This window comes from Piliocolobus tephrosceles, chromosome 13 (genome assembly GCF_002776525.5).
Source record: "Piliocolobus tephrosceles isolate RC106 chromosome 13, ASM277652v3, whole genome shotgun sequence".
Classification (NCBI taxonomy): domain Eukaryota; kingdom Metazoa; phylum Chordata; class Mammalia; order Primates; family Cercopithecidae; genus Piliocolobus; species Piliocolobus tephrosceles.
Window position 1 is genome coordinate 111,145,126 of NC_045446.1, and position 27,882 is coordinate 111,173,007.

At 43.6% G+C, this 27,882-nt stretch overlaps 1 protein-coding gene across 2 annotated transcripts in view; it reads left to right on the plus strand.

The window, feature by feature from the left end:
* Window positions 1-27,882, plus strand: part of SORL1 (sortilin related receptor 1) — a 180,451-nt gene that overhangs the window by 27,259 nt on the left and 125,310 nt on the right. The window contains exons 1-4 of one of the 2 annotated variants that reach the window (XM_023208489.3): window positions 1,712-2,779; window positions 7,751-7,912; window positions 10,056-10,123; window positions 17,192-17,372. In XM_023208489.3, coding sequence (XP_023064257.2) covers window positions 10,092-10,123; window positions 17,192-17,372 — 213 coding nt within the window. In that variant the 5' untranslated portion in view covers window positions 1,712-2,779; window positions 7,751-7,912; window positions 10,056-10,091. Of the gene's footprint in view, window positions 1-1,711; window positions 2,780-7,750; window positions 7,913-10,055; window positions 10,124-17,191; window positions 17,373-27,882 lie in introns of those variants that run through there. The other variant, XM_023208488.3, reaches the window with a different exon arrangement.

The window sequence follows — 27,882 nt, forward strand, 5'->3', positions numbered from 1 at the left end:
GTGGGTACCTGTGTGTGTGTGCTTGTGTGCGCGTGGGTACCTGTGTGTGTGTGCTTGTGTGCGTGTAGGTACTTGTGTGCATGTGGATACCTGCGTGTGTGTGCTTATGCACATATGGGTACCCGTGTGTGCTTGTGTGCATGTGGGGATATCTGTGTGCATGCATTGGTACCCGTGTGCGTGTGCGTGTGGGGTTATCTGTGTGCACATGTGGGTACCTGTGTGCGTGTGCATGCTTGTGTGCGTGTGGGTACCTGTGTGCGAGTGTTGGTGCCCCCTCTTCCCCCTGCCTTTGAACCTGTACCCATATGGAAAAGAAAACCAGGGCAGCAGATATTGCTATGCCTCCTGCTTTGTTTTCCCAGCTGGCTGGCCCTGGGGGCTTTGTGTCTTCAGTTAGGCAATTTGATTTGAGGAAGCATTGACCCTGGGCCCCCAGGGAGGTGGAGGGAGGAGGGCAGGAACCAAGCAGCCGGCAAGGCTTTCCTGCTGGTTGGGTAGCTGTTAGCTCAGAGAATTGTGTTTCATTGCTTTCTTCCCCACTCTTGTGTTACCTTGTTTGTTTCCAGGCCAGATCTTCTAGGGAAAGACCCTTAGTAGAAAAACTAAGAGAAACTTTCTAGTAGCAAAAGCTTTCTGCTCCAGAAAGCAAACAGTGAGCAAGATCTACAGGGTCCTACTTCCAGGCCCTAGTGCTGGCTTCTCAGGTTACCTGAGGTCTCTTAGCAGGGGCTGCATTCAAAATCTTTAGCAACTGGTGTGGCTTAGGCACTGACCAATCAGAACAAATCCTGTCCGGAGGAGGCTGGGTCCTGGATGTCCCCTGCTGGGCCATGCATTAACTTTTGAGTTGCTGAATTTCAGGGAGGTCCTGGGGAAGGGACCAGGCCATGGGAAGTATTGTGGGTGTAGGCTTAGGGAGGGTCACTTAAGGGTTTCAGGGCAGCGGCTGTTGACCAGGTGGTACAGAGCAGTTGTTTTTTTAACAACTGGAATGGTCATTACTGGTACATACTTGTTAAAATATCAGCTCTGCCTGATGATCTCAGAGTGGAGTGGCAGTTAGGAGCAAACTTCCCTTTCTTACCTAACTCCAGGGTGACAAGAGTAATTTTTCTCTCTGAGATGAAAAGCAAGGAGGTGGTGTTGGAGAGAAATGGCCCCATAAATGGGTCAGCCAGCCTTTGTGTCCCTCTGCCTCACTGCACAGTGTGACCCGGAGTCCTGGCCCCTGGGACTCCCACAGGGAGGCAGGGCCCGCTGCTTGCCTTGCCTTTGGCTCCTCCATGAGGCGAGGAGCCCTGCCCAGGGTCCGGCTCATAGCTCCCTCTTCTGTGGATGGCTCCATATGCACCCCGCCTCTCAAGAATCAAATTACACCTGCTGATGTGCTGTATGCTTGGAACTGCAGAGTGGATTTTGTGTTCTCACACAAAAATAACGATGAGAGGGAAAGCATTTGTTAACTAGTCAGATTTAACCATTACACAACGTATGTATGTTTTTAAACATTATGCTCTACATGATAAATATGTATAATAGTATGTCAATTTAGAAAATTTGAAAAAAGACTAATCAAATATTATCATAAGTAATGATAAAAGCCACAACTTCTTTTGCACCAAGCTAATGACACCTGGATTTCTCAATGTATTAGGTTGTACTTATCTGATGGTGATGATGATTACTATATTTACACATTGTCTCAGAGCTTACTCTTGCAGAGGTTGTGGCTCAAAAATGCCTTGTTGCCCCTCTAGAATCTTTCTGTTCAGCTTCATCTACTCCTCCTCACCTCCTGCTGTGGTGCACAGATGTCTATGGGCAGGCTCCATCTCCTCCCCAGCTCCTCCCCTAGTGCACAGATGTCTGTAGGCAGGCTCCATCTCCTCCTCCCCAGCTTCTCCCATAGTGCACAGTTATCTATAGGCAGGCTCCATCTCCTCCTCCCCAGCTCCTCCCCTAGTGCACAGATGTCTGTGGGCAGGCTCCATCTCCTCTTCCCCAGCTTCTTCCTTAGTGCACAGATGCCTATAGGTAGGTTCCGACTTCCTTCCTGCTTGTTGTGGGTTGTGATGAGTAGCTGCTAAGGTCACAAGTCTGAAGAGTCAGAAGACAAGGACAGATGATGTTTTGGACTTGGAGGAGGAGGGTTGGTGCAGGCTGAGGACCGGAGCTTTGGAAGCACTGGATCTGGAGAAGGAGCAGAGCAGGGGCCATGGTGTTTGGGGCAAGAGCAAGGGGAGACTGGAGGGCGATTGCAATAAAGGAGTTTAGGTGCTGCACAGTGGAATGGGGGTGACATGTTTGCAGCCCAAGTGCTGTGTACCTTTGAGTGGTGCGTCTTAGATTCTCATGGGTGGATATTCTTTGGAGTTGGTGGGGATGGAGAAGTCAGGAGAAAAAAGGCTGCCTTCTTGGAGAATTTGTTGACAGTTGGACCTCAGGCCTGGAACAGGCTGAGTGGGTTAGGAGGGCAGCATTCCGTCTAGATAGTTTCGAATTCCCCAGAGAAGGCTGCTCCTCACACCCCACCAGACTCTCAGGAAGGAAATGATGACTCTTAACAGTGCTGATTGCTTTTGTTGCTTTTGCCTTTGTCCCCTGAAAGGCAAATTGCCCCACCAGACCTACCACTTCCTGAGAAGAATCACACAAGGCTGGGTGCCTTGCTGTCAACAGCAGGGCGCTCCGCCTAGGCAAATCACCCAGGTGAAAATGTGAGCTGCCAAGGAGCCTTTGAAATGGTTGAAATGAATGTTAGCGGCTGCTCGGAAAGGTGAAGATGTCAGGGAAGGGCAGTGTGGATGTCCAGGAGTGTGAATGCCTGTGGAAGGGGAGAGAAGGTGCTAGCGCGGCATCCAGCTGCAGTCCTAGGCTTTGCCTTGTGATGGAGATGGTGCCTGTGGGTCCATGTGAGTTTTGGGTCTATTTTTGCATTAGCCAGCAGTCCCACTTCCTTCTTGGTCTCCTGTGTGCTGCCCTGAACCATTGTGCAGTGCTGGCCACGTGGCAGTTCCACCAACATTGTGGGGCCTCTGAGATCGGTCAGACAGTATTGAAATAAGTCTGGTGCTGTTATTTGCTTGCTTATTAATTTTTTTAAAAAATAGAGACAGGGTCTTGCTCTGCCATACAGCCTGGAGTGCAGTGGCATAATCATAGCTCACTGTAGCCTCAAATTCCTGGGCTCAGGGGATCCTCCTGTCTTAGCCTCCCCAGTAGCTGTGACTACAGGCTAGCGCCACTGCATATCTGGGGCTTTTTAAAAAAGGCCACTGAATGTACGGTTAGGGCTCACAGCCTCAGCCTCGGCAGAAGCAAGAGCCAGTCCTGACTTTTTCCAGGCAGAGGTTGGTCCTAGGTAAAATTTAATTCCCATCTTCTGGAGGGATGTTCCTTCGTTGCCTTCCCTTCCCTTCCTCCTCTCATTGGACTCTTGGTTTCTCCACTTGAAACTGGAGAAAGTCACTTATGCTAACAGACTGTGGATACATTCTCCAGCTTAGTTTGTTTTCTTTCCAGAGGTGTTTGTACTTTCAGAGGAAACACAGCTTTAAACCAAAGGAGGAAGCTCCTCTGGAATATTAAGTTACTGCAAACAGGGTTGGAGAGATTGGGGTACACAAAGGCACTCCTGAAATTGCATAGTTTTGGAAGCACCTTGTAGGTCAGCTCTTGGTCAGTCTGTAGGTTTGACCTCCAGTAAACTTGACAGCCAGGCAGCACAGGGACTTAAAAGCCAGGGTGAAATACCGTGTCTTCCTAACATGTGCGTATGTGACCCTTTATATCACAGCATGAGGTACCATGTGCTCAAGTGATGAATGTAACCTACAAATAATAGAGCTAGAGGAATCAAATGAGGTTGGATCATAGAAGTCAAGTCTTCGTGGGGTACTTAGGATTAGATACGAGCTTCAAGGATGGGCATGTGACCCCGGTAAGTAGAGCAGAGCTGGCAGGAACCCTCAGGCGGGAGAAGGGCGTCAGCAGAGACTGCAAAGTGCCAAAATGTGGTTTCTGTGCAGGACGGCGAGGAGATTCACTTCTCAGTGGTGAAGAGTTTGTACTAAGCTGCTGTGCAGTGTCATACAGGCCCCTGTCTGAAGATGGAGATTGGAGATTGGTGATCTGAAGGGAGCTAGGAAAGAATATTTGAGTAGGGGTGTAAATGAATAGTGTCCTTTAGGGAAATGTGTCTTCTGGCAATATTCGTGACTTTCCCTTTTAGCAGGGAAAGATTAGAGAAGAGTCTAGAAAGGGAACTATTGTAGCAGTGTAGGCATGAAGTCGCTCAGTTGCTCAACCAAACCTAGTATCACCCTCTAAGTATTTCATTTAGGCCCTGGAAGACATGAGGATGAAGAAAACCCATTGCCTGCCTCCAGTTTGCTTAGTCTCTAGTAAAGACGTGGGTCATGCCAATCAATAGCACTGAGAGGAAAAAGGAAGGCATGCATTTTGAGAAAGATTTTCAAGGAAAACGAAACAGGTTTGGTGGCTGATAGAGACTGAGGGCCAAAGGGAGGGATTGGAGTAGAACCCATCTCTGCTTGTGAGTAGAGTGGGGCTGGGAGAAGGCATAGCAGGGAGGGGACTTGGGACATGGGGAGGGAGAATTGGGTTTTATTGGGAAAGTTTTGAAGAACTCAGGTTTTGTGTATAGTAAAATATCTTGGCCCATCAAATTGGAGAGGGTGAGAAGGCAAACAAAAATGGAATCTCTGTAAGAAGTCAGGGTTAGACTGTAGATTTATAAGTCATGCCATGCTTGTTCTTTTGTTTTTGAGACGGGGTCTCACTCCATCACTCAGGCTGGAGTGCAGTGGTACGATCTCGGCTCATTGTAACCTCTGCCTCCCAGGTTTAAGCGATTCTTGTGCCTCAGCCTCCTGAGTAGCTGGAATTACAGGTGCACACCACCATGCCCAGCTATTTTTTTGTATTTTTAGTAGAGATGGGGTTTTGCCATGTTGGCCAGGCTAGTCTCGAATCCCTGACCTGAAGTGATCCACCCACCTTGGCCTCCCAAAGTGGTGGGATTACAGGCGTGAGCCACCCTGCCCGGCCCCGTGCTTGTTCTTAAGGGTGGTAGTTGAAGCTTGTTGAAAGGATAAGCCAAGGTTAGCAGCAAAGGATAGAAGAAGAATGAGGTTACATGAGCGTAGGGAGTGGAGAGGACCAAGGAGCCAGCAGAGGAGAATGAAGGCCTGAGACGATCAGGGGCTGGGGTTGGAGAGGTGAAATGAGAGGGTGCTGTGGATTAGGAGAAAAGGCACACAAATGAGTTAAATAGTGCAAGGTAATACCTATGAATGAAATTCAGGAAATGTTGCCTTTTTGTTAGAAGAAGAGCTGTTAAGAGGTGGGATGTGAACAAGTCAGATATTGATGTCAGTGCTGCCTAGTCCTGCGTCACCTTGCGCAGTAAACCACTCTCAGTCTCGGTGTCCTCGTTATTAAGAGAGTGTGTAACAGTAATATCCAAAGCACTGAGTCACTGTGAACCCTGAATGAGATAGGGCGTGCCAAACTTTTAGCTCAGTGCCTGACACATAGTAAGTGCTCTTGAAAATGTTTAGCTATTGCCGTGGACAATAATACATTCTATGACTGGGTGCATGATTTTTAGATTCTCCAGTGTGAGGCTGCAGGAAGCCATGGAGCAGATTTCTGGGGAAATCTTTTCAAACTGAGAATGCTTCCTTCCCCGATAACCGAGGTGGTTTGGGAGCAGAAAGATGGACTATGTTATTTCTGGGGAATACTTTTATGCCAAAATTATGATGATCCTCTTAGGATCATAATTGTTTTTTATAACATTGGATTTTCTTGTAGGTTTTGCTTTTAAAACATTTACTACCTTTTCCAGTTTGATTTAATGAGGCTTCTATAGAGTTTAGAGATTTACCTGAGATGCTGGGGAGGAAACATGAGAGCGTAAATCCACAAAATATGCCCCTGGGAAGTTTATGGTCTGGATTTGGGGAGAGAGTGCAAATGAAAAGGAGTGAGAGCATCTGAAAGCAGCATGAGACAAGTGCAAAGTGCTGGTCCACACAGAGGCTGTGGCGCTGAAAGGCTTCAGAGCTGGAGATTGATCTGGGTCAGGAGGAGTCCATTAGAGAACGTGTCCTTGGGCTTATCCTGCAGGATTGCTTGACTTCTAGGTTGTCAATGACTGGCTGTGGGTAGAACTAGGTCCCTGTTGCTCTGGTTTCTGATTCATCATCTCCTGAGCCTTCCTCATTCTTCCAGGAGCAGGGACTGGCCTCCGGGTCTTGCCAGGTGTGCACGCGAGGCCTTACATCATCTGTGCTTCCCAGCCTTGTTTTCCATTTATTTCTCTCAGGCCCTCAGGACTGTCGGCTGGGTGCAGTGGCTCCTGCCTGTAATCCCAGCACTTTAGGAGGCGGAGGCAGACTGATGGCTTGAGCTCAGGAGTTTGAGACCAGTCTGGGCAACATGGCGAGACTCTGTTTCTACAAAAAAAAAAAACAAAAACAAAAACGAAAACTTAGCTGGGTGTGAGGGCACACACCTGTAGTCCCAGCTACCTGGGGGGTTGAGGTAGGATGATCTGAGCCCGGGGAGGTCAAGGCTGCACTGAGCCATGATTGCGCCACTGCACTCCAGCCTGGGCAACAGAGTGAGACCTTGTCTCAGAAAAACAAGACTCTCGTCAAACCCATGCTGTATCTCTTTTCCCTGTTTGTGCCTAAACCCGTGCCACCCTAGACGTGGAATGTTCTTTCCCTGTGGGTGTCTCGCCTGCCCTTCGAGGCCCATCTCGTCCATGAATCATTTCTCATCTCTCAGCCTGGACCGGTAATCACAGGACTCTGATCATGGCTTCTCATTCAGCCTCACTTTCTCTTGACTGATGGTTAGCCCTGGACATGTCTGTCTCCCATGTTAGATTTCGGGCTACTTGAGGGAAGGCGTCTCGGGTTTTTGTGGCAGCTCCTGAGTGTCTGGTCCGTGGTGGGAATGCAGCACACATGTGTTAGGTTGAATTGCCTGGATCCTTCTCCCCAGGGAACTCTTTCATTTCAGCCGCAGCCACTGTCCAGCCTAACTTGTTCAGATTCACTCATCCATGCAGAATCTAGGTAAGGTGAGGCCCCTGCTCACCAGAGCCACTTCCTGCTCTGCCCCAGAGTGAGCCTGCCAGCCACAGTGGCAGCCTGGTCCCCGGAGCTGCCGGTCACCTGGCATAACAGCAAGAAGGAGAAGCTTATCTTCTTAGATGGCAGTGATTTTAGTGCTTTTCCTGGAAAGCCATGTCCCATAACTGCTTGGAGGATGCAGGGAGACTCAGCCATCCCATCTGTGTTTAGCCAATCTGAAAAGTAGGGCTTCTCTGTCCCGGATGCCAGTACCTACCCTCTGATTGTGACTGAGTGACCCGCTAGGGAGTGGGAATTGCTAATTCCATTGAAAGGAAAAAACAGAAAGGTTTGACCAGCTTCATTACCTGATTAAACAAACCCACCTTATAGCTTCATCCCAGTCCATCTCTAGGCCTCCTCTTTCGTTGAGCCTTGTTTGGACTGTACCGGTGTCTTTTTATTGCCAAGATGTGGGGAGAAAGCCACTGTGGAAGCCCTGTAAGGCCGTGGTGCCTTCTTGGTGCAGGTTGGCCCCTGCACATGTGTGTGCTCGCGTGGACTCGTACATGGTTTAGGGGAGTGTTGGGCAGCTCTGGACAGGGCCCGCTCTGAAACTTACCTATTTTCCCTTGCAGTACATCTTTGCAGACGCTTATGCCCAGTACCTCTGGATCACGTTTGACTTCTGCAACACTCTCCAAGGCTTTTCCATCCCATTTCGGGCGGCTGATCTCCTCCTACACAGTAAGGCCTCCAACCTTCTCTTGGGCTTCGACAGGTCCCACCCCAACAAGCAGGTAAGAGAGCTTTCGGAACCCAGTTGCACGGGACTCCTCTAGTTTTCTCCTCTGCCTGTGTGATTGTGTGTCCTTTGAGCGACCTCGCCTCCTGCCTGTCCCTCCTTCTCTCTCAGGCCTAGCCTTTGTAGCTACTATTTCCCTTACCAGGGCTCAAGAAAAGTATCTCCTCCTGGCACTCTCAGTCGGCAGCCCAGCCAGCCATCAGCACCCAGCACTTGGCAGACCCCATGGATTAAACATCATGCCCTTCTCCATGCAGTTGCACCTTTGTTAGCCCTTGGGGTAAATCGAGGCTTTGGAATTTAATCAGAGAGAGAGCCAGGTAGAGAAAGCTGGAATCTGAGCTCTTCTGGGACCTCTTGTTGAATTTCTGTTCTGCTTTCCCCATCCTCCACCTTAAACACTGCTTTTGCCTCCCATTTATTTGAAGTTACCACTAACAGTAATAGTCTTCCTTTGAGTGCATGCATGTATCATATAAATGTGTGTATTTTCCTCCTTCAACCCAGGTTTGGTGGAAATCCGAGAGATGAGCAAAGAGCCTGAGTAAGATTTGTATCTCAAGGTTGCAACTTGCCAAGTCAAGGATATTGGTTTGGCAAAAATCTGTGAAACTTGTAGATCCTGTATGATTGGATTTACAGTGAGCCTTCAATGTTTTTGCTCAGGGAAACCTTGGAACATTTCTTTGTAGGTTGTTTAACCAAAACAGAGATCTGTTTACCTTTGCTTGCCTTAGGGAGTAACCTAAGTATGGGCTGGGTCAGTTTACCGATGGAGGGGGAATTATCGTCTTTTTTTTTTTTTTTTTTGAGACGGAGTCTCGCTCTGTCCCTGGGGCTGGAGTGCAGTGGCCGGATCTCAGCTCACTGCAAGCTCCGCCTCCCGGGTTTACGCCATTCTCCTGCCTCAGCCTCCCGAGTAGCTGGGACTACAGGCGCCAGCCACCTCGCCCGGCTAGCTTTTTGTATTTTTTAGTAGAGATGGGGTTTCACCGTGTTAGCCAGGATGGTTTCCATCTCCTGTCCTCGTGATCCGCCCGTCTCGGCCTCCCAAAGTGCTGGGATTACAGGCGTGAGCCACCGCCCCCGGCCCGGGTCTGGTGCTTCTTAATACATGGTTGCTAGGGCTGGAGGAACCGTCAGATTCCATCTGTGGAAGTTGAAGGGCTTTGGCAAAGATCAGCGTGTTAATTCCTCGTTGCCACAGCCGTGTATTCAGCTGGTTCCCCGCGGGGCTCTGTACTTAGCTGGTGTCCTCTGCATTCATCTTTAATTACCAGAGTCCATTACTGTTTTTTTTCTTCCTTTTTTTTTTTGTGTGTGTTAAAATACTCATAACGTACAATTTACTGTCTTGACCCTTTTAAGCATGCAGTTTTGCAGCCATCACCTCCATCCATCTCTAGAACACTTTTCATCTTGCAAGACTGAAACTCTAAAACCATTAAATAATACCCCTCTGCCCCCAGCCCCTGGCAACCACCATTCTACTTTCTGTCTCTATGCTTTTGCCTACTCTAGGTACCTCCTAAGTGGAATTATATACTATTTGTCCCTTTGCGACGGACTTATTTCACTTAGCAGAATGTCCTTAAGATTAATCCATATTGTAGCATGTGTCAGTTTTGTTTTGCTTTTTAAGGCTGAATAATATTCCATTGTATGCACAGACCACAGTTTGCTTATTTGCTCATCCCTCATGGATGCTTGGATTGCTTCCACATTTTAGCTGTCGTGAATAATGCTGCTGTCTGTGAAAGGTTTGTAAGGACACTGTTTCTTTGGTGAAAAGTGCTGAGTATAATCATCCTTTTGTTTTTACTGTTACCTAGAGGCTAGTCTTGAGTGAAATATAACTTTTGGTAATCCATAAATAGAAGGCAAGTCCCACTCCTTTTTCCTTCCAGTTGCTATTGAGAGAAGAACACACATGTACACAGTTGTCTTTCCTTTCTTGCCCTTGTTTGCTTTTGGAGCAACGGAGCTGGCTTTGGCAGTCCCAGTGCCTGCCTTCACAGACAGCGTGTCATGGAAGGTGGGATTTCAGCGGGTGTTTGATGGTGATGCCATTCAGGTTGTATTATACATGCCTCTTGCATCGTACATGCCTCTTGCATCATGACCACTTGTCTTTGCAGCTGTGGAAGTCAGATGACTTTGGCCAGACCTGGATCATGATTCAGGAACATGTCAAGTCCTTTTCTTGGTAAGTTGTGTCATCTAAGAAATCTTGATGTACATGACCTCCTTTCTCCAGTTCTAGCTCCTTCATGGTGGACAAACCTGCCCTCACCTGAAATGTCAAGCGTTTGTTCAGGAGATACATTTTTCCAGATCTGAGAATTAGAGTTGCAAGTACAGTGATCTCACTAGGGGAGAGAGTGGGGAAGAGGAGAAAGTAAGGTTATTTATGAGAGGAGTGGTAGAGCTTTTGCATTTTTCAGTCCATCAGGGAACCCAGGGGAATCTTGAGGCCCTTGCATGTTTGTAGAGTTTCATTTTTAGAGCATCATATTAGAAGTGGGAGTTTTTTCTCTATATAAAATTCATGCATTTTGCTGGGCACAGTGGCTCACGCCTATAATCCCAGCACTTTGGGAGGCCGAGGTGGGCAGAGCACCTGAGGTTGGGAGTTCAAGACCTGCCTGGCCAACATGGTCAAACCCTGTCTCTACTAAAAATACAAAAATTAGCCGAGCATGGTGGTATGCACCTATAATCCCAGCGACTCGGGAGGCTGAGGCAAGAAAACCGCTTCAACCCAGAAGGCAGAGGTTGCAGTGAGCCGAGATCGCATCGCTGCATTCTAGTCTGGGCGATACAGTAAGACTCTGTCTCAAAAAAACAAAAAACAAAACAAAACAAAATTCTTCATTTGTTCATAACATTTTCTTGAATGTCTGTTAAATATAAAACCTACCAGATGCTTAAGGGTATAAGAAGTTGAATCATTTATGGATATAGTTATTAAGGAAAGGTAAGAAAACACATTTCAGGTACATAACACACATCGTGAAAGGGGCACAGAGGTAACAGACATTGCATGAGAAGCGAGAGAGAGGACTTATTCTTCCAGATGGGAGGATCATAGACAGTTTTGTAGAGGAGGTTGCCCTGGATCCAGGATGTGCACAACAGGTAGGATGTACCTGTGTGGAGGTGGGGAGGATAGGAATTCCAGGCAGAGGAACAAAGTGGCCAAAGGCACAGGGATGAGCCAATGTGGTGCTTGGGTAGAGAACATGAACTCTTAATATTGGGTGAAGTTTTGAAAGGGAAGTTGGTATTAGAATCTGCATTGCTTGATAAAGGAATTTGGGCTCCCTTCTGAAAGCAATGGGATACCACTGTAGGTTTTTGAGAAGAGGAGTGAAATAAACAGGCTGTACTTCAAGAAGTACTTGTTGTAGAAGTAAATAGTAATATACTTATTATAATTTACCATGACAGTGATAAAGTAGTACAGGATCTTGAATTATCTGAATTTGTACGTGTGTAGGCAAATGCGTAGGACAGATTTCTGGGAGTGGGTATGCTGGGTCAGTGGGTTTATCTAACAGCTGTCCATTTACTCACATGGATGACTGATATTGCAAACTTGACATCTCCCAAATTCACTCTTGATCTTCACCACCCCGAATCAACACCACCCATAATTTTTGGAGGAGTCATTGTTGATTTCACATTTGTTTTATCCTTTACATTCATTCTATCAGGAAATCCTATTGGCTCCACCTTCAATATATATCTAGAATCTTCTGCTCAGGTACCACTTTTACTGCAAGCCTCCAGTGTCATTGCTCATTAGTCTCCCAACTAGTCTTTCTGCTTTTACTCTTGTTTTTCTACCGTTAATTCTCAGTATGTGGTTGGTTTGAGTCTATTCAAACAAATTAGATCATTCTCTTCCTCTGCTTTGAACCCTTTAATGCTTCGTCATTTCTCTCTGATTAAATATCAGATACCTTCTTACCACAGGGAACAGGATGTTTGCAATTGCTGTTTTCTCTGCCTAAAATACTCCCACCCAAGATACACTTTCCTGCTTACTCCCTTACCTCATTCCAGTCTTTGCTCAAATGACATCTTCTAAATGAAGCCCACCTCATTTATGCCCACCTTAGGATCCTATTTAAAATTGCACCTGGCCAGGCACGGTGGCCCACACATGTAATCCCAGCACCTTGGGAGGCCGAGTTGGGTGGACATTTGAGGTTAAGAGTTCGAGGCCAGCTTGGCCAACATGATGAAACCCCGTCTCCACTAAAAACACAAAAATTTGCTGGGCATGGTGGCAGGTGCCTGTAGTCCCAGCTACTCAGGAGGCTGAGGCAGGAGAATCGCTTGAACCTATTAGGTGGAGGTTGTGGTGAGCCGAGATTGTGCCACTGCACTCCAGTCTGGGCAACAGACCAAGACATTGTCTCAATAAATGAATGAATGAATGAATGAACAAAAATAAAATTGCACCTACTCCCCCATTACTCCCAGTCTCCTATACTGTATTCTGTTCTGTTTTGCAGAGCACTTTACCACGTTCTAATACACTATTACTATGGTTATTATTTGTCTTCCTTTGATAGAGTGGAAGCTCCCCAAGGGCAAAGATTTTTGTAAGTTTTGTGCACTGATATGTCCACAGTGAATAAATCCTTAAACTTGTAGCTTTGGGAGAGATTGCCAGATTTGCTATAGAAAGTGTCGAGTTTGCCCTCATCTCAACAATATACAATAGTGTCTCCCTCCACAGCCAGTGTGTTAGAGAAGAAATATTATCTCTGTGGTTTTAATTTGCATTTTCCTTATTAAGAGTTAGAACATCTTTTAATCTGCTTAAGGGTCTTTTTTTTTTTTTTTTTTTTTTTTTTGAGACAGAGTCTCGCTCTGTTGCCCAGGCTGGAGTGCAGTGGTGCGTTCTTGGCTCACTGCATCCTCCGCCTCCAGGGTTCAAACAATTATCTGCCTCAGCTTCCCGAGTAGCTGGGATTACAGGTGCCTGCCACCACGCCTGGCTAATTTTATTTATTTTTATTTTATATTTTTTAGTGAGAGTCTCACTTTGTTACCCAGGCTGGAGTGCAGTGACAGTATCATAGCTTACAGCAGCTTCAAACTCCCAGGCTCAAGTGATCCTCCCACCTCAGCCTCTCACGTAGCTAGGACTACAGGCATGTGCAGCCATGCCTAGCTAATTTTTAAATTTTTTTGTAGAAAGGAGGTCTCCCTGTGTTTCCCAGGCTGATTGCAAACACCTGGCCTCAAGCAATCCTCCCACCTTGGCCTTCCAAAGTGCTGGGATTGTGCTTTGTTTTATTTATTTGTTTGTTTGTTTGTGTAAGTATGACCAGGCTGGAGTGCAGTAGTGTGATCTTGGCTCACAGCAACCTCTGCCTCCCAGATTCAAGTGATTCTCCTGTCTCACTCTCCCGAGAAGCTGGGATTACAGGTGCCCACCACCATGCCTGGCTAACTTGTATTTTAGTAGAGATGAAGTTTCACCATGTTGCCCAGGCTGGTCTCAAACTCCCAAGCTCAGGTGATCTGCCCACCTCGGCCTCCCAAAGTGCTGGGATTACAGGTGTGAGCCACTGTGTCTGGCTTCATGCTCCTTTTGTATTTGATTATTAGTGTTTTCATTATTGATTTCAAGGAGCTCTTTATATATTTGAGATTAGCCCTTTGGCTGTAATATGAGATAGATTGTGTGTGTGTGTGTTTATATTTCTATCTCCTAGTTTTTCATGTGTTTTTAGATTTTTACTAGTAATTTTAGTCCTCATTACGTGTAATGGTCCCAGAAGATGTAGATTTACTAGTAATTTTAGTCCTCATTACGTGTAATGGTCCCAGAAGATGTAGATACTGCCTTTCTTTTAGTTCTCCATGTAAAGTGAAATGTCTTTTAGTTGGTATTGCTTCCTTAGTAATAGAGGATGGTAAAGATGGAGCTGGTATGTTGAGGAGCCTTAACAGCTGACCATCGTCAGACACTCATAGATTCTTGTTTATGTTTCCACAGAGGGTAGCTGTTTCTGACCCTTTTGCTATTTTCCTTGAGCAGAAGTTGTGGGATCTTAGTGAAATTATAATCACAGTCTCATCTAAGGACACCCTGTGCTCAAGGAAAACCATTAGAACTTTCTTTTGCTTGATTTGAATTTTAAGGGGAAAAATTGTTCTTTTATCTGTTTAAGAAACTGTAAGAGGGCAAACCAGCAGAATTACTAGATAAGGGAACATACAATTTAGAAATTTTTAAGTTCTAAAATTATATTGTACCTTCTGCCTCTGTGTAGATATACAGATATCTTGGGAGAAAGGACTGGTTCATCTCATTTAAGCTAATGACATGTCGGTTAGGGGATTTTAGGCTGTTTGCGGGATTTTTCCCCCTAGGTTTCCCCATAGTAAGTGAAAGTGTAATCTAGTCTGTCAGAGTAATGACATACATTTGCTCAACAATGCTTGGCAAGTAGGGAGCAGCAGGAGTGGGAAAGCTAATCATTTACATGGTCGGGAGCTGGAGATTGGCCGGACAGAACAGTGGAAGACCTGGAGGGGAGCTGAGGGGGCTAAAGATACCCTGTGGAGTATCATTGAGGGATTTCAGGTGAGGCCAGGTGAGGCTGGTGACTGCTCAGAGGTAGAGCAAGAGTGGAATTTCTCAATGAGGGCAAAGACAATAGAAAGTAGGTGTCAGTGAGCGTCAGACATTGGAAGTCTAAGTGATTGCAAAGTATAAGAACTTGTAGGTGGAGCAGCTTGCAGAAATGGGAGGTCCAAATATGGATTACGGAAGAATATCGGGATGAAAGTCATAGTTCTTTCTATCTCTAGGTGTTGGCTGCTGCTTTTGGCTAGGAAGGAATAATAGAGGTGAGCTGGGTCTCAAAATAGCTCAATAAAGGTTCCTTCCTCTGCCGTTTTAAAAATACCAAGCAGCCTCATTTTAATTTGCATATCCTCTGGCTAGAGGAAGTACTTTAATCAGTACTTCTAATTGTGGAAAAGAAGAGAACATGCCACCACCCGCCCACATATGCACACAGAGGATCTGATAATGAAGAATAGTTTTCTCCCACACTAGGACCAAGGTTTCTCCGTTGCCCTAAGAATCCAGATTGTAGGGCAAAACTCAAGTCTTGCTCTCATTGTAAAAAGAAGCTCTTTTTTCTTTGTTTTTTTGAGGCAGGGTGTTGCTCTGTTGCCCAGGCTGGAGTGCAGTGGCACAATCATGACTCACTCAGCCTCAAACTTCTAGGCTTCAATCCACCCACCTCAGCCTCCTGAGTAGCTGGGGCTACAGGTGTGCGCCAGTGTGCCTGGCTATTTTTAAATTTATGTTTTATAGAGGTGGAGTCTCACTATGTTGCCCAGGCTGGTCTCGAACTCTTGGGTTCAAATGGTCTCCCTCCCTACCCTGGCCTCAGCCTCCCAAAGTGTTGGGATTACAGGTGTGACCCACTGCACCTGGCAAAAGAGGCTCTTGTTTCTCTGTTTCTTATCTTCCTTTGTGGGAGGGGTAGGGGAGAATATGCTCTTGACGGTGTATCTCTGAAGGAATTTTGACACAATTACCTTCTTTATTTTGAGAGCCATCATGCATATGGAACTGTATAAGGGCAATTACCTAACTGAGGCCTTCTGCCTTTCCTTGAGTCATCACTCTGTATTCTTACTACAAGACTATCTTCCCGACTTTTCCATTTATTTTTTTCATTTGCTGAATGGTTCCCATGGCCTTGATGTTCTTGAGAATGTTAGGAGACCTGGAGCAGATGAGTTGTCCCCTGAGCTGCTGTGTGGGGCTTCTTTGGGGAACACTGGCTCGGAAGTTCTTCTCCAAGGTAGTTTGGCCTGGTCATTCTATGTGTTCATTTTGGATTAGCTTCTCGAATTGCCCCACAGATCCAATGCAGAAAGTATCTCTTCAGCTAGGAATACTATAGGGTGAAAAGAAATCTAAGACATGGTTTTCCAAGGCATCTATACTGTGTCTAGGAAACTCAGACAAATACATAATGGTGAACAATAAAATACAGTGTCTAAGAGGCATTACTGCATAAAGGAATAAGACTGATTCTAAAAAATCACCCAACTAAAGGGGTTTTATACCTTTGTTTGGAGTTCAAACTCACATGAAAGGCTTGGAATTGGGTGCTGCAGAGGGATGTTTTGCTAGTGTTTGGAGAAGAGAGGACAGCACTGAGGAAGGCTTCTTGGAAGATGAAGACTTGAACTGGATGACAGAGGAGAGTAGGAATTGGATGGAGGGATCAGAGTGTGTGCAGAGGGCATCTCTTCGTGGGAGTGTGGTGTTTGCAAAAGCACAGTGGGAGAAAGGTGTCCTCCGTTTCTGAAGGACATCAAGGAGATCAGTATGTGCGAGAAAGAGTTTGTGGAAGAGCCTCATGGGAGACGAAATGCACAGGCAGCTCCATATTACCTAGATCCGTGACGTTGGCAGGGGACAGGGCAGAGACAGGGCAGCGTCCCTTGGAAGGATCAGGCTCAGAGGTTCACAGTGTGGTTTCTCCAGTCATGTTCTTCAGAGGATGTAGCCCCTTGGGAAAACTCTCCTTCATTCCTCTGAGATGCATAACTTGAGACCAGAAACTTGCTTATAGCTTCAAGCAGTCCCTCGCTTATTAATTTTGAAAAATTTTATCTTGTACTACTACTTTTTTTTTTTTTGGAGACGGTGTCTCGCTCTGCCGCCCAGGCTGGAGTGCAGTGGCTGGATCTCAGCTTACTGCAAGCTCCGCCTCCTGGGTTTTACACCATTCTCCTGCCTCAGCCTCCCAAGTAGCTGGGACTACAGGCGCCCGCCACGTCGCCCGGCTAGTTTTTTGTATTTTTTAGTAGAGACGGGGTTTCATCGTGTTAGCCAGGATGGTCTCGATCTCCTGACCTCGTGATCCGCCCATCTCGGCCTCTCAAAGTGCTGGGATTATAGGCTTGAGCCACCGCGCCCGGCCTGTACCACTACTTTTTGCCCTTCCCAAGCAGGGCAGGGTTGCCTTGAGCGAAACCCAGGATGCTTTGAAAACAACATAAAACCCTTTACAAATGGCAATTTTGTCCCCTCTATCCTGAGTCAAGGAGTAACCAAAGGGATATGTTTGAGGCATGGAGAGTATCATCTGTAGGTCACACCATGGTAGGCCTAAATTCTAGTTGATTTTCCTCATTGCAAAGCCTCCATACCTCTAGTAATTAAATGTGCAAATGATAACAACCTTTTTTTTTTTTTTTTTTTTTTTTTTTCTGCCAGGGGAATTGATCCCTATGACAAACCAAATACCATCTACATTGAACGACATGAACCCTCTGGCTACTCCACCGTTTTCCGAAGTACAGATTTCTTCCAGTCTCGGGAAAACCAGGAAGTGATCCTTGAGGAAGTGAGAGATTTTCAGCTTCGGGACAAGTACATGTTTGCTACAAAGGTGGTGGTAAGTTGAATGCACTAAAGAATAAACTGTTTTTGAGTTTCCTTTGTGAAGTTTGGCATTCTGTGATTAAATAGGTGAGTTTGCATACACAGGAATTGGAAGGATGTGCTTGGGACAGATTGACTGAAGGATTCTCAACATTGACGACATTGACGAACATTCCCAAAGGGCTTGGCAGGTGCTAGGAAGTCAGAGGGGTGGAGAGGCCTAGGACAAACACTCCAAGTGGCTCTAGGCTCTGGGAATTTGGTTGTTTCCTGGTAGCCGAGCATTCTTGACAAAGACTATTTCTTTGAAATCCCTATGAAAAGAGCAAAGAATGGAGGGGGGAGGGTGGTTCAGTGGTTTCTTTCCTTTAATCCCACTGCCTGATTTCCTTTAAACTTGGGCTGGTTTCTTTGAGATTTTTCAACACGTGTTAATTTACATGGCTAATAGGATGTGTAGTCATTGGCTAGTGGGAGTTAATGCTCTAAGAAAAGCAGTAATTAAGCTTCCAGCTGTCAGTAAGTAGCTTAACTCTCAGCCTTTGGGAAAATCTTCCCCTTGATTTGATGTGTTGGAGCCAGATGCTGAAATGGCGGGCTTGCTCATTTAAAACCAGAGTTGATTACTTAACAGGACTTGTCTTGAAACTGTATCGAGTTCAGTCTTTATCACCCTGGTTGTAAAGGAAAAAAACCAGTCGAGGGCAGGTGGGGCTCTTATTTCTGGGAGGCTACTAGCTTACTTTTCCTGATGGTGCCCTTCCCTTGTTGACTCAGGCTCTGTTGAAGGCCTTTGCTAACTGGGAGGTTGATGTATTGTCTGTCACTGTTAACCTTAGAGACTGAAATCAGACGTAATGTTTTCCTTCAGGTTCCCATTTACTTCTATAATTGGTAGCAGGCCAGGTGGAAGTAGGTCAACCTTCTTGGTAGGATTTTAGGGTCAAGAGAGGATCTCCCCAGCAGGAAAAGCAGGGAATAAGGACAGAATGAGAAGGGAGATGTGGGTGGCTAAAGGCTAGAGGCATTTTCAGTTACACACCTTGCAAAATGTTCTGAAAAACCATTAGCCTATGGCAGTTTTTCTCGTCGGGCCATTTGCATTGATCCATAGACATCGGTTCACTGCCTTCCTGCTTTGCTTGTCTCTTTCTCTATCTTTCTTTTAGGTACACAAGCACAAATATGTACAGCAGCCCAGAAACATAAGCATCCTTGAATGACTTTGGGCAGGGATGGGGTGATGGGAACACACAGATGAGAAATCAGGCCCAAGCACTGGTGTCTTGTGACATCAGTTGGACAGTCTTGAGTTTTCAGTATGGTCTAAAACCTTCTCTTCAGTTCTCCAGGGTTTATAGGCCTTTTCTGCCTTAGTTCCTTGGGCCTGGAGTTATTGTATGATTTTAATTCTGAACGCTAAAACACATTGGCTGACTGCCTGGTTTGTCCTCCTTTTCGTGTGAACCAGGGCGGGATGGATAGCTGTTGTGCATTTCTCTTAGCTGGGTTATTCCTACGTGTCACGGCCGAGAGATTAAGTTATATCCCAGCTGGACGGGGCATGGTAGCTCATACCTGTAATCCTAGCACTTTGGGAGGCCAAGGTGGGTGGATCATTTGAGGTCAGTAGTTCGAGACGAGCCTGGTCAACATGGTGAAACCCCATCTCTACTAAAAATACAAAAATTAGGCTGGTGTGGTGCCACGTGCTTGTAATCCCAGCTACTCGGAAGGCTGAGGCAGGAGAATTGCTTGAAGTCGGAAGGGGAGGCTGCAGTGAGCCAAGATCATGCCATTGCACTCCAATCTGAGCAACAGAGCAAGACTCCATCTCAAAAAAAAAAGAAAAAAGAAAAAAAGTTATATTCCAGCTGGAGCTTTCTGTGCCCTCCATTCCAATCTAACAGCTATGTCTGTTCTCCAGATGTATCTGATTTACAGAGTGCCTGTGGTGAGTTTTTAATTAAACCTAGCCAGTGGTAAGATTAGGGGTCATGTTTGTTTCCATCTCACTAATACAGTACCCAGTGCCTTGCACCATGGTACACAGCAGATGCGCAATGGAGTTGAATGAATGCCATGTTTGCCCACGTAATTTAAAAAGTAGTCAGTTTTTAGAAATGTGGTGGGAGAGGTATTAAATTTTTGGTACTTTTATAGGCAATTCTTAACTCTCTGTATGGCTTATTTATTTATATGCTGTTGGTGGCGAAACTGTAGTTATGTGTCGGCTCCTCCTCCTGCACATGGATGAGCCACCAGAGTCCAAGGTCAGTGGTGTTAGCAAGAGGATGTAGGTAAGATGAGTTGGGCCACCACTGAGAGGTGTTTCCCAAATTGTGGTCTTAGGAGTACCCACGTCAGCATCAGGCAAGGACAGCTGTTACAAGTGCAGATTGCAGGGCTCAAATGCACTTTTCCCCAGAGCATCCCAAGGTCGTCTAAGAATCACCAGTTTGAGAAACTCTGCCCTGAGCCTTCTACTACAGGCAGGTGCTTCGAATGACAGAGTTGTACTACTGTCTAGGGAATATTTCTCAAGGGATGGATTGATGAGAAAAGAAACACAACTGGCTGTGGACAGCACATAAAATATGTGCTTTCCTCCTTTATATTGCATCAGACTGCTAAACCACAAGGATAAACAAAGTTGGCCTTGGTCAGATAATCCCCTCCCAGTAGGAGTGTTGAAACCTGCAAGTGTAACTTTTTATCTGGGATTTGCCTAGTTCTAAGGCTGTCTGAGCTTGGGGAATTCCAGCTGGCTTTAGTGTTTAAATGAATTCAGATCAAATTGGGAAAAATCAAAGAACTGATTTTAAAACTGTAGAAAGTTGGTTTTGTGTGATTAACTCTTTTGCTTCCTTCCAGTGCCGTGAATAATTACAGTCCTTTGCAAGTTACTGTTTCAGCCCCCTGGCTTCTGGACTGGAGCTGGTGTCCAGGTCTTCAGAACCTCCTGGTACCCTGTTGGCCTTGCACTGGCTTTGTAATGTGCTTTGTATTTGTTGCCCTTAAGCTGTCTTGTTTAATTTTTGTTCAACACTTGCTTTTTGACATAAAGTTCACTTATTTGTCTTCACAGTCTACATCAAAATGATAGGGCCATTAAAGAAACAATGACGTTCCTCTGTGATTTGTTAATTTGGTAATATACAACTATGAGACACTTTCAGTAGATAACAGTAATTGCCGAAAAGCTTGAGGTGGGTCAGGGTTAGCTACTCCCCTACAACCTCACAACCTCACTACCAGATTGAGATGATCGTGCAAGCCAGGCTCAGATATTTCTTGCACAAATGTGTATCAGTAAGCAAAGACATGATCTGCGGACTTGAAGTCTCTTCTGTGTCCTTACAGGTGATGCAGCCACCCATGCCTTGCATGCTGCACACGCTATGTTCTAGAGTGCATGCTAGGAAACTGTGGCCCACCACCTGTTTTTGTAAATGAAGTTTTGCTGGGACACAGCCATGCTCATTGCTTATGTGTGGTCTAAGGTTGCTTTCATGCCCCAGTGGTAGAGTTGCATAGTTAACTATACAGAGGCAGTATGGCTCCAAAAGCCGAAAATATCTATTATCTGAACCTTTACAGGTAGTTGTCTGACTACCTGTGGTTGCTGACTATGCTTCTAGTTGTCTGTTACCCCTTCAGTTGGCATCAGGTAACTGGAATTGCAATGTCATGACAAGTCCCAGGCATTATCCCAAAAGGTATAGGTTATGGGCCTCTCTCAATTGTTATGCCCTGTTAATGACAGCATGGTATGTTTAGAATATTATGCCCAATTCAAGTATTTTGATGTCATGTCGATCTCCCAAGTGAAGGCCCATGTGTATTTTCATGATTCTGACCAAGCAACCACCAATTTCACTATTGAAAACCAATTTTCAACCTTAAGCTAATTTAGTCGCTAATGTTGATCAGAGGTAACAGAAGAGTTTAGTAACTGCTGCAAGATGTTGTGGCCTTCTAGATGAGAAATCAGCTGACAAAACTGTGTTGTGAATTATAGGATAACGGACCCAAACTAAATTACTTACATATTATTTTAACTATGTTACTTAAATGTATGCAAATATAAAGCTACGTATAAGCACCTAATGCTTATAACTCTCATACACGACCAATAAAACCCACACATTTACAGATTAAAAATAAAACTATAATACCAATACATTTAAAATTAATATTTGTTACAACTGTGTTCAGATACAATTCACATTCTACAAAATTTAACCTTTTTAAGTGTACAATTCAGTGGTTTTTAGTATATTCATAAGGTTGTGTAATGATCATCATTACCTAATTCCAAATATTTTTATCACCCCCCAGAAGAAACCACATACCCATTACCATTACTTCCCTTTTCCTTCCTGATGCCGGTAATCACTTATCTAGTATCTTTACGGCTTTGCTTATCTTGGGCATTTTATATAATAGAAATCGTACAATTTGTGACTGTATTCGTTCATTTTCATACTGCTATGAAGAAATACCCTAGACTGGGTTATTTATAAAGAAAAGGAGGTTTAATAGACTCACAGTTCCACATGGCTGGAGAGGCCTCACAATCAAGGCAGAAGGCAAAGGAGGAGCAAAGGCATGGCTTACATGGCAGCAGGCAAGAGAGCGTGTGCAGGGGAACTGCCCTTTATGAAACCATCAGATCTCGTGAGACTTACTCACTATGTCGAGAACAGCACGGGAGAACCCACCCCCATGATTCAGTTACCTCCCACCAGGTCCCTCCCATGACACGTGGGGATTATGGGGGAGCTACAATTCAAGATGAGATTTGGGTAGGGACATAGCCAAACTATATCAGTGACGTTTTCTGACTGGTTTCTTTCACAGTATAATGTTTTGAAGTTTCATTTATATTGTAGCATGTATAATTACTTTAACCATTTTTAATGGCTGACTAGTATTTGCAATGAATATAACATATTTTATTTATCCATCTATTAGTTGGTGGCCATTTGGCTTGTGTCTACTATTTCACTGTTACAAACAGTGCTGCTGTGAATGTTCCTGTGCAAGTTTGTGTGTGAACTTATGTTTTTAATTCTGTTCAGTTTATATCTGGGAGCGTAACTACTGGGTCATGTGGCAATTCTTTTTTTTTTTTTTTTTGGGACAGAGTCTTGCTGTGTCACCCAGGCTGGAGTTCGGTGGCACGATCTCGGCTCACTGCAAGCTCCCTGGGTTCACGCTATTCTCCTGCCTCAGCCTCCGAGTAGCTGGGACTACTGGTGTCTGCTGCCACACCTGGCTAATTTTTTGTATTTTTTAGTAGAGACGGGGTTTCATCATGTTAGCCAGGGTGATCTTGATCTCCTGACCTTGTGATCTCGATCTCCTGGCCCACCTTGGCCTCCCAAAGTGCTGGGATTACAAGAGTGAGCCACTGTGCCTGGCTGACAATTCTATGTTTAACTTTTTGAGAATTGGTCAAGTGGTTTTCCAAAACTATTGTACCATTTTATATTCCCACCAGAAATGTATTAGGGTGTAGTTTTCCCATATCCTTGTCAACATTTGTTACTGTTTTTTGGATGACAGCCATCCCAGTTAAGTGTGAAGTGGTATCTAATGGTTTTAATTTGAATTCCTGATGGCTAAGGATGTTGAACATATGTTGAACATCTTTTCATGTGGGTGTTGGCCATTTGTATGTCTTTCTTGGACAGATGTCTATTCAAGTCCTTTGTCCGTTTTTAAATTGGGTTCTTTTTTGTTGTTGAGTTATAGTAGTTCTTTTTTCTGTATATTCTTTATATACAAGTTACATGATTTGCAAATCTTTTCTGCCATTCCATGGTTTATCTTTTTACTTTCTTCTCTTTTTCAGCACTAAAGTTTTTATTTTTATTTTTTTGAGTTGGGGGTCTTACTCTGTCACCCAGGCTGGAGTGCAGTGGAGCAATCATGGCTCACTGCAGCCGTGATCTTCGTGTGCTCAAGCAGTCCTCCTACCTCAGCCTCCTGAGTAGCTGGGACCACAGGCATGTGCCACCATACTTGTTAATTTTTTTATTTTTTGTAAAGATGGGGTTTCATCATGTTGCCCAGGCTGGTCTCAAACTCCTGGGCTCAAGCAATCCTCCTATCTTGGCCACCCAAAGTGTTGGGATTACAGGCACGAGCCACCATGCCCAGCCTTGTTTTTAATTTTGATGAAGTTCAATTTATCAATTATTTTTTGTTGCCTGTGCTATTGTTATATCCAAGAAACTATTGCCTAATCTGAGGTCATGAAGATATGCTTCCTTTTCCTTTAAGAGTTATGTGGTTTTAGCTCTTACAGTCTATGATTCATTTCATTTTCAATTAATTTTTTTTATCTAGTGTGAAGTAGTTATTTACCTTCATTCTTTTGTATGTGGATAACCAGTTGTCCCAGCACCATTTGTTGAAAAGGCTATACTTTTCCCTTGGTACCTTGGTTGAAAATTAATTTCTCATAAATATGAGAATTTATTTCTGGACTCCTTCTCTCTCTCTCTCTCTCTCTTTTTTGAGACAGTTTTGCTGTCACCTAGGCTGGAATGTAGTGGCATGGTCATGGCTCACTGCAGCTTTGAACTCACAAGCTCAATGGTCCTCCCGCCCCAGCTTCCTGAGTAGCTGCAACTACAGGCATGCACCACTGTGCCTGGCTAAGTTTTTGAAGAGACAGGGTCTCACTATGTTGCCCAGGCCACTGCACTTGGCCTGTTTCTGGAGTCTTAGTTCTATTCCATTAATCTATATGTCTTATCCCTATGCCAACAGCACACTGTCTTGATTACTGTAGTTTTGTAATAAGTTTTGAATGTGATAAACTAGAACTCTCCAACTTCGTTCTTTTTCAGGATTGTATTGGCTATTCTTTCAATGTGTATTTAAGATCAACTTGTCAATTTTTTGCCAAAACAACAACAACAACAAAAACCACAGGTGGGATTTTGATAGAGATTGATCTACAGATTCAACACAATTTGCAGAGTATTACCATCTCAATATGTTATGTCTTCCAATGCATGGGCAAAGGATATTCTTCCATTTATTTAGGTTTTCTTTAATTTCTTTCAACTGGGTTTTCTGGTTTTCAGTGTACAAGTCCTGGACTTCTTTAGTTAAAAACTTCTCCTGGCTGGGCACGGTGGCTCACACCTGTAATTTCAACACTTTGGGAGGCTGAGGTGGGCGGATAACAAGGTCAGGAGTTTGAGACCAGCCTGGCCGATATGGTGAAACCCTGTCTCTACTAAAAATACAAAAATTAGCTGGGTGTGGTGGGGTGCACCTGTAGTCTCAGCTACTCAAGAGGCTGAGGCAGAAGAATTGCTTGAACCCAGGAGACAGAGATTGCAGTGAGTTGAGATCGTGCCACTGCACTCCAGCCTGGGTGACAGTGAGGCTCCATCCCCCCCCCCAAAAAAAAGTTTCCTAAGTATCCTTTTTGGCTCCATTGTAAATGATTCTTTTCTTTATTTCATGTTCAGATTGTTCATTGCTAGTATGTAGAAACATGATTGATTTTTGTATTAGTGATCTTATATTCTCCAACCTTGCTGAACTTTATTAGTTCTAACTTTTTTGGTGTGTGGATTCCTTAGGATAATTCCTTAGGTCTGCTAAAAGAGACAACATCATCCTTTCATTCTTCCTTTCCAGTCTGGAGGCCTTTTATTTTTTTATTTTTATTTTTTTTGTTTGTTTTTTTGCCTAACTGCATTGGCTAGAACCTCTAGTAAAATGTTGACTAGGAGTGGAGACAGTAGGCATCCTTGTCTTACTCCTGATCTTAGGGGAAATGCATTCAGTCTTATACCATTAAGTATGATTTTTAACTGTGGGGTTTTTCTAGATGCCCTTTACCAATTTGAGAAAGGTTCCCTTCTATTCCTAGGTTGTTGAGTGTTTTTGTCATGAAAAACTCTGGGATTTTGTCAGTGCTTTTTCTGTGTCAGTTGTGATATCATATGTTTCTTTTTTTCCTCCTTTAGTCTGTTAACATTGAATATTACACTGATGGATCTTTCTCATATGCTAAACCAATGCACATTTTTGAAATGAATCCCACATGCTCTTGGTTTATAATCATTTTTATCCTTTAATTTGTTTGGCAGAATTTACCATCTTTGTGGGAAGTTTTCTGGTTACTAATTCAATCTTTTTAGTTTTTAAAATTTATCCTTGGTTCAGTTTCAGCAGTTTGTATCTTTCGAGTAATTCGTTCATTTCTTCTAGGTTATTTAATTTTCAATTATTCATAGTATTCATACTAATCTTCTTTTTTATTTCTGTGAGGTTGTTAATGATGTTTCTTATTTCTTTCCTAATTTTAATAATTTGAGTCTTCCTTTCTTGGTAAGTCTATCTTGTAGTCTAGTTTATTGAATTTTGTTAATCTTTTCAAAGAATCAGTATTTGAGTAATTTTCTTTATTCTTTTTCTCTTCTGTATTTCATTTATTCCTACTCTAATCTCTGTATTTCTTTCATTGTGCTTGCTTTGGGCTTAGTTTGCCCTTATGGTTTCTACATTCTTAAGGTGGATAGTCAGGTTATTGATTTGATATATTTCTTCTTTTTAAATATAAGTGATTACGGGTATGCATTTTTCTCTAACACTGCTTTAGCTGCATTTCATATGCTTATATTTTCATTTTCATTCATCTTAAAGTATTTTCTAATGACTCTTGTGATTCCTTTTGACCCACTGATGACTTTTGAATGTGTTATTTAATTTCAATATATTTGTGAATTTCCTTGTCTTTTTGGTTTCTCATTTTATTCCATTATGATCACAGAAGGTATTTTATATGGTTTCAGTTCTTTTTAAATGTATTGAGGCTTATTTTAATACTTAACATCTGTTATCCTTGAGAATGTGGCTGAACATGTGAAATGAAAGATGTGCTTTGAGAAGAATGTGTATTCTGCTGTTGTCGGGTATTATGTTCTAGAAATGTTTATTAAATCTACTTGGTTGATGGTGATGTTCAGTTTATCTTTTTCCTTTTCTGCCTCGTTCTATATTGAAGATGGGAAAATCTTTAACTGTTGAAATCTCTAACTATTATCGTCTTGAATTATTTATTTCTCCTTTCAATTGTGGCAGTTTTCCCTCATGTGCTTTGGAGTTCTGTTGTTAGGTGCATATATGTTTATGATTGTTAATTCTTCTAGATTGACACTTTTATCATTATTAAATGTTCTTCCTTGTCTCTAGTAACTATTTTTTGTCTTAAATTCTGTTTTGACTATTATTATAGCTATTCTTTTCTTCTGGGTACAGTTAACATGTTGTATTAGTCCGTTTTCATGCTGCTATTAAAGACATACCCAACACTGGGCAATTTACAAAAAAGGTTTATAATGGACTTATAGTTCCACATGGCTAGGGAAGCCTCACAATCATAGTGGAAGGCAAGCAGGAGCAAGTCATGTCTTAATGGATGGCAGCAGGCAAAGAGAACTTGTGCAGGAAAACCCCTCATTTTAAAAACCATCAGATCTCATGAGACTTATTCACTATCAGGAGAACAGTGATAATAACACTATCACGGAAAAGACATGCCTCCATGATTCAATTACCACCCACCTGGTCCCTCCCACAACGTGTGGGAATTCCAGATGAGATTTGGGTGGGGACACAGCCAAACCATATCACAGAGCATATCATTTTTTCATCCTTGTAGTTTCAATCTGTTTGTATCTTTGAATCCTTGTAAATAGCATATGGTTGTGTCAGGTCTTTTATGCATTCTTTTGATTTCTGCCTTTTGATTAGGGTGTTTAATTCACCTACATTTAATGTAATTACTAAAAGGTAGACTACATATCTGCTATTGCTGTTTGCTTTCTATATTCCTCATAGGTTTTTTTTTTTTTGGTTCCTCTATTACTTCATTACTGCCTTCTTTTATATTAAATGCAGGTTTTCTAGGGTAGCATTTAAATTCCTTTGTACCTTCTTTCACTAAATTTTTCCCAAGTGTTTTCTTCATCTGTGCTTTGGGGAGTATAATAAATATCTGAATTTATGAAATCTAATTTGGATTAATAACAATGTAACTTCAGTAGTGTACAAAATCTTTGTCCTTATATAGCTTTATTGTGTCCCTGCTTTCGTGCTATTATTGTCTCATCTTTATACTCTTAAAGCCCATCAGTACAGTTTTAGTCTAGTTGAGGACTCCTTATGTAAGACGAGTCATTTTTCCTTTGCTGCTTTCCAAGGTTCTTTATCTTTGGCTTTCACCAGTTTTACTATGGTGTGCCTGGGTATGGGTCTCTGAGTTTATCCTTTTAGGAATTCATTGAGCTTACTGGATTTATGTTTTTCATCAAATTTGGGGAGTTTTGGGTCATTATTTCTTCAAATATTCTCTCTCGTTTATTCTGTCATCTCATCAATGACTTCAGTAATTTGTATGTCAGGACACTTGATGGTGTTTCCTGGTTCTTTTAGGCTCTGTTTATTTTGAACGTTTTTTTTTTTTTTTTTTTTTTTTTTTTTTTTTT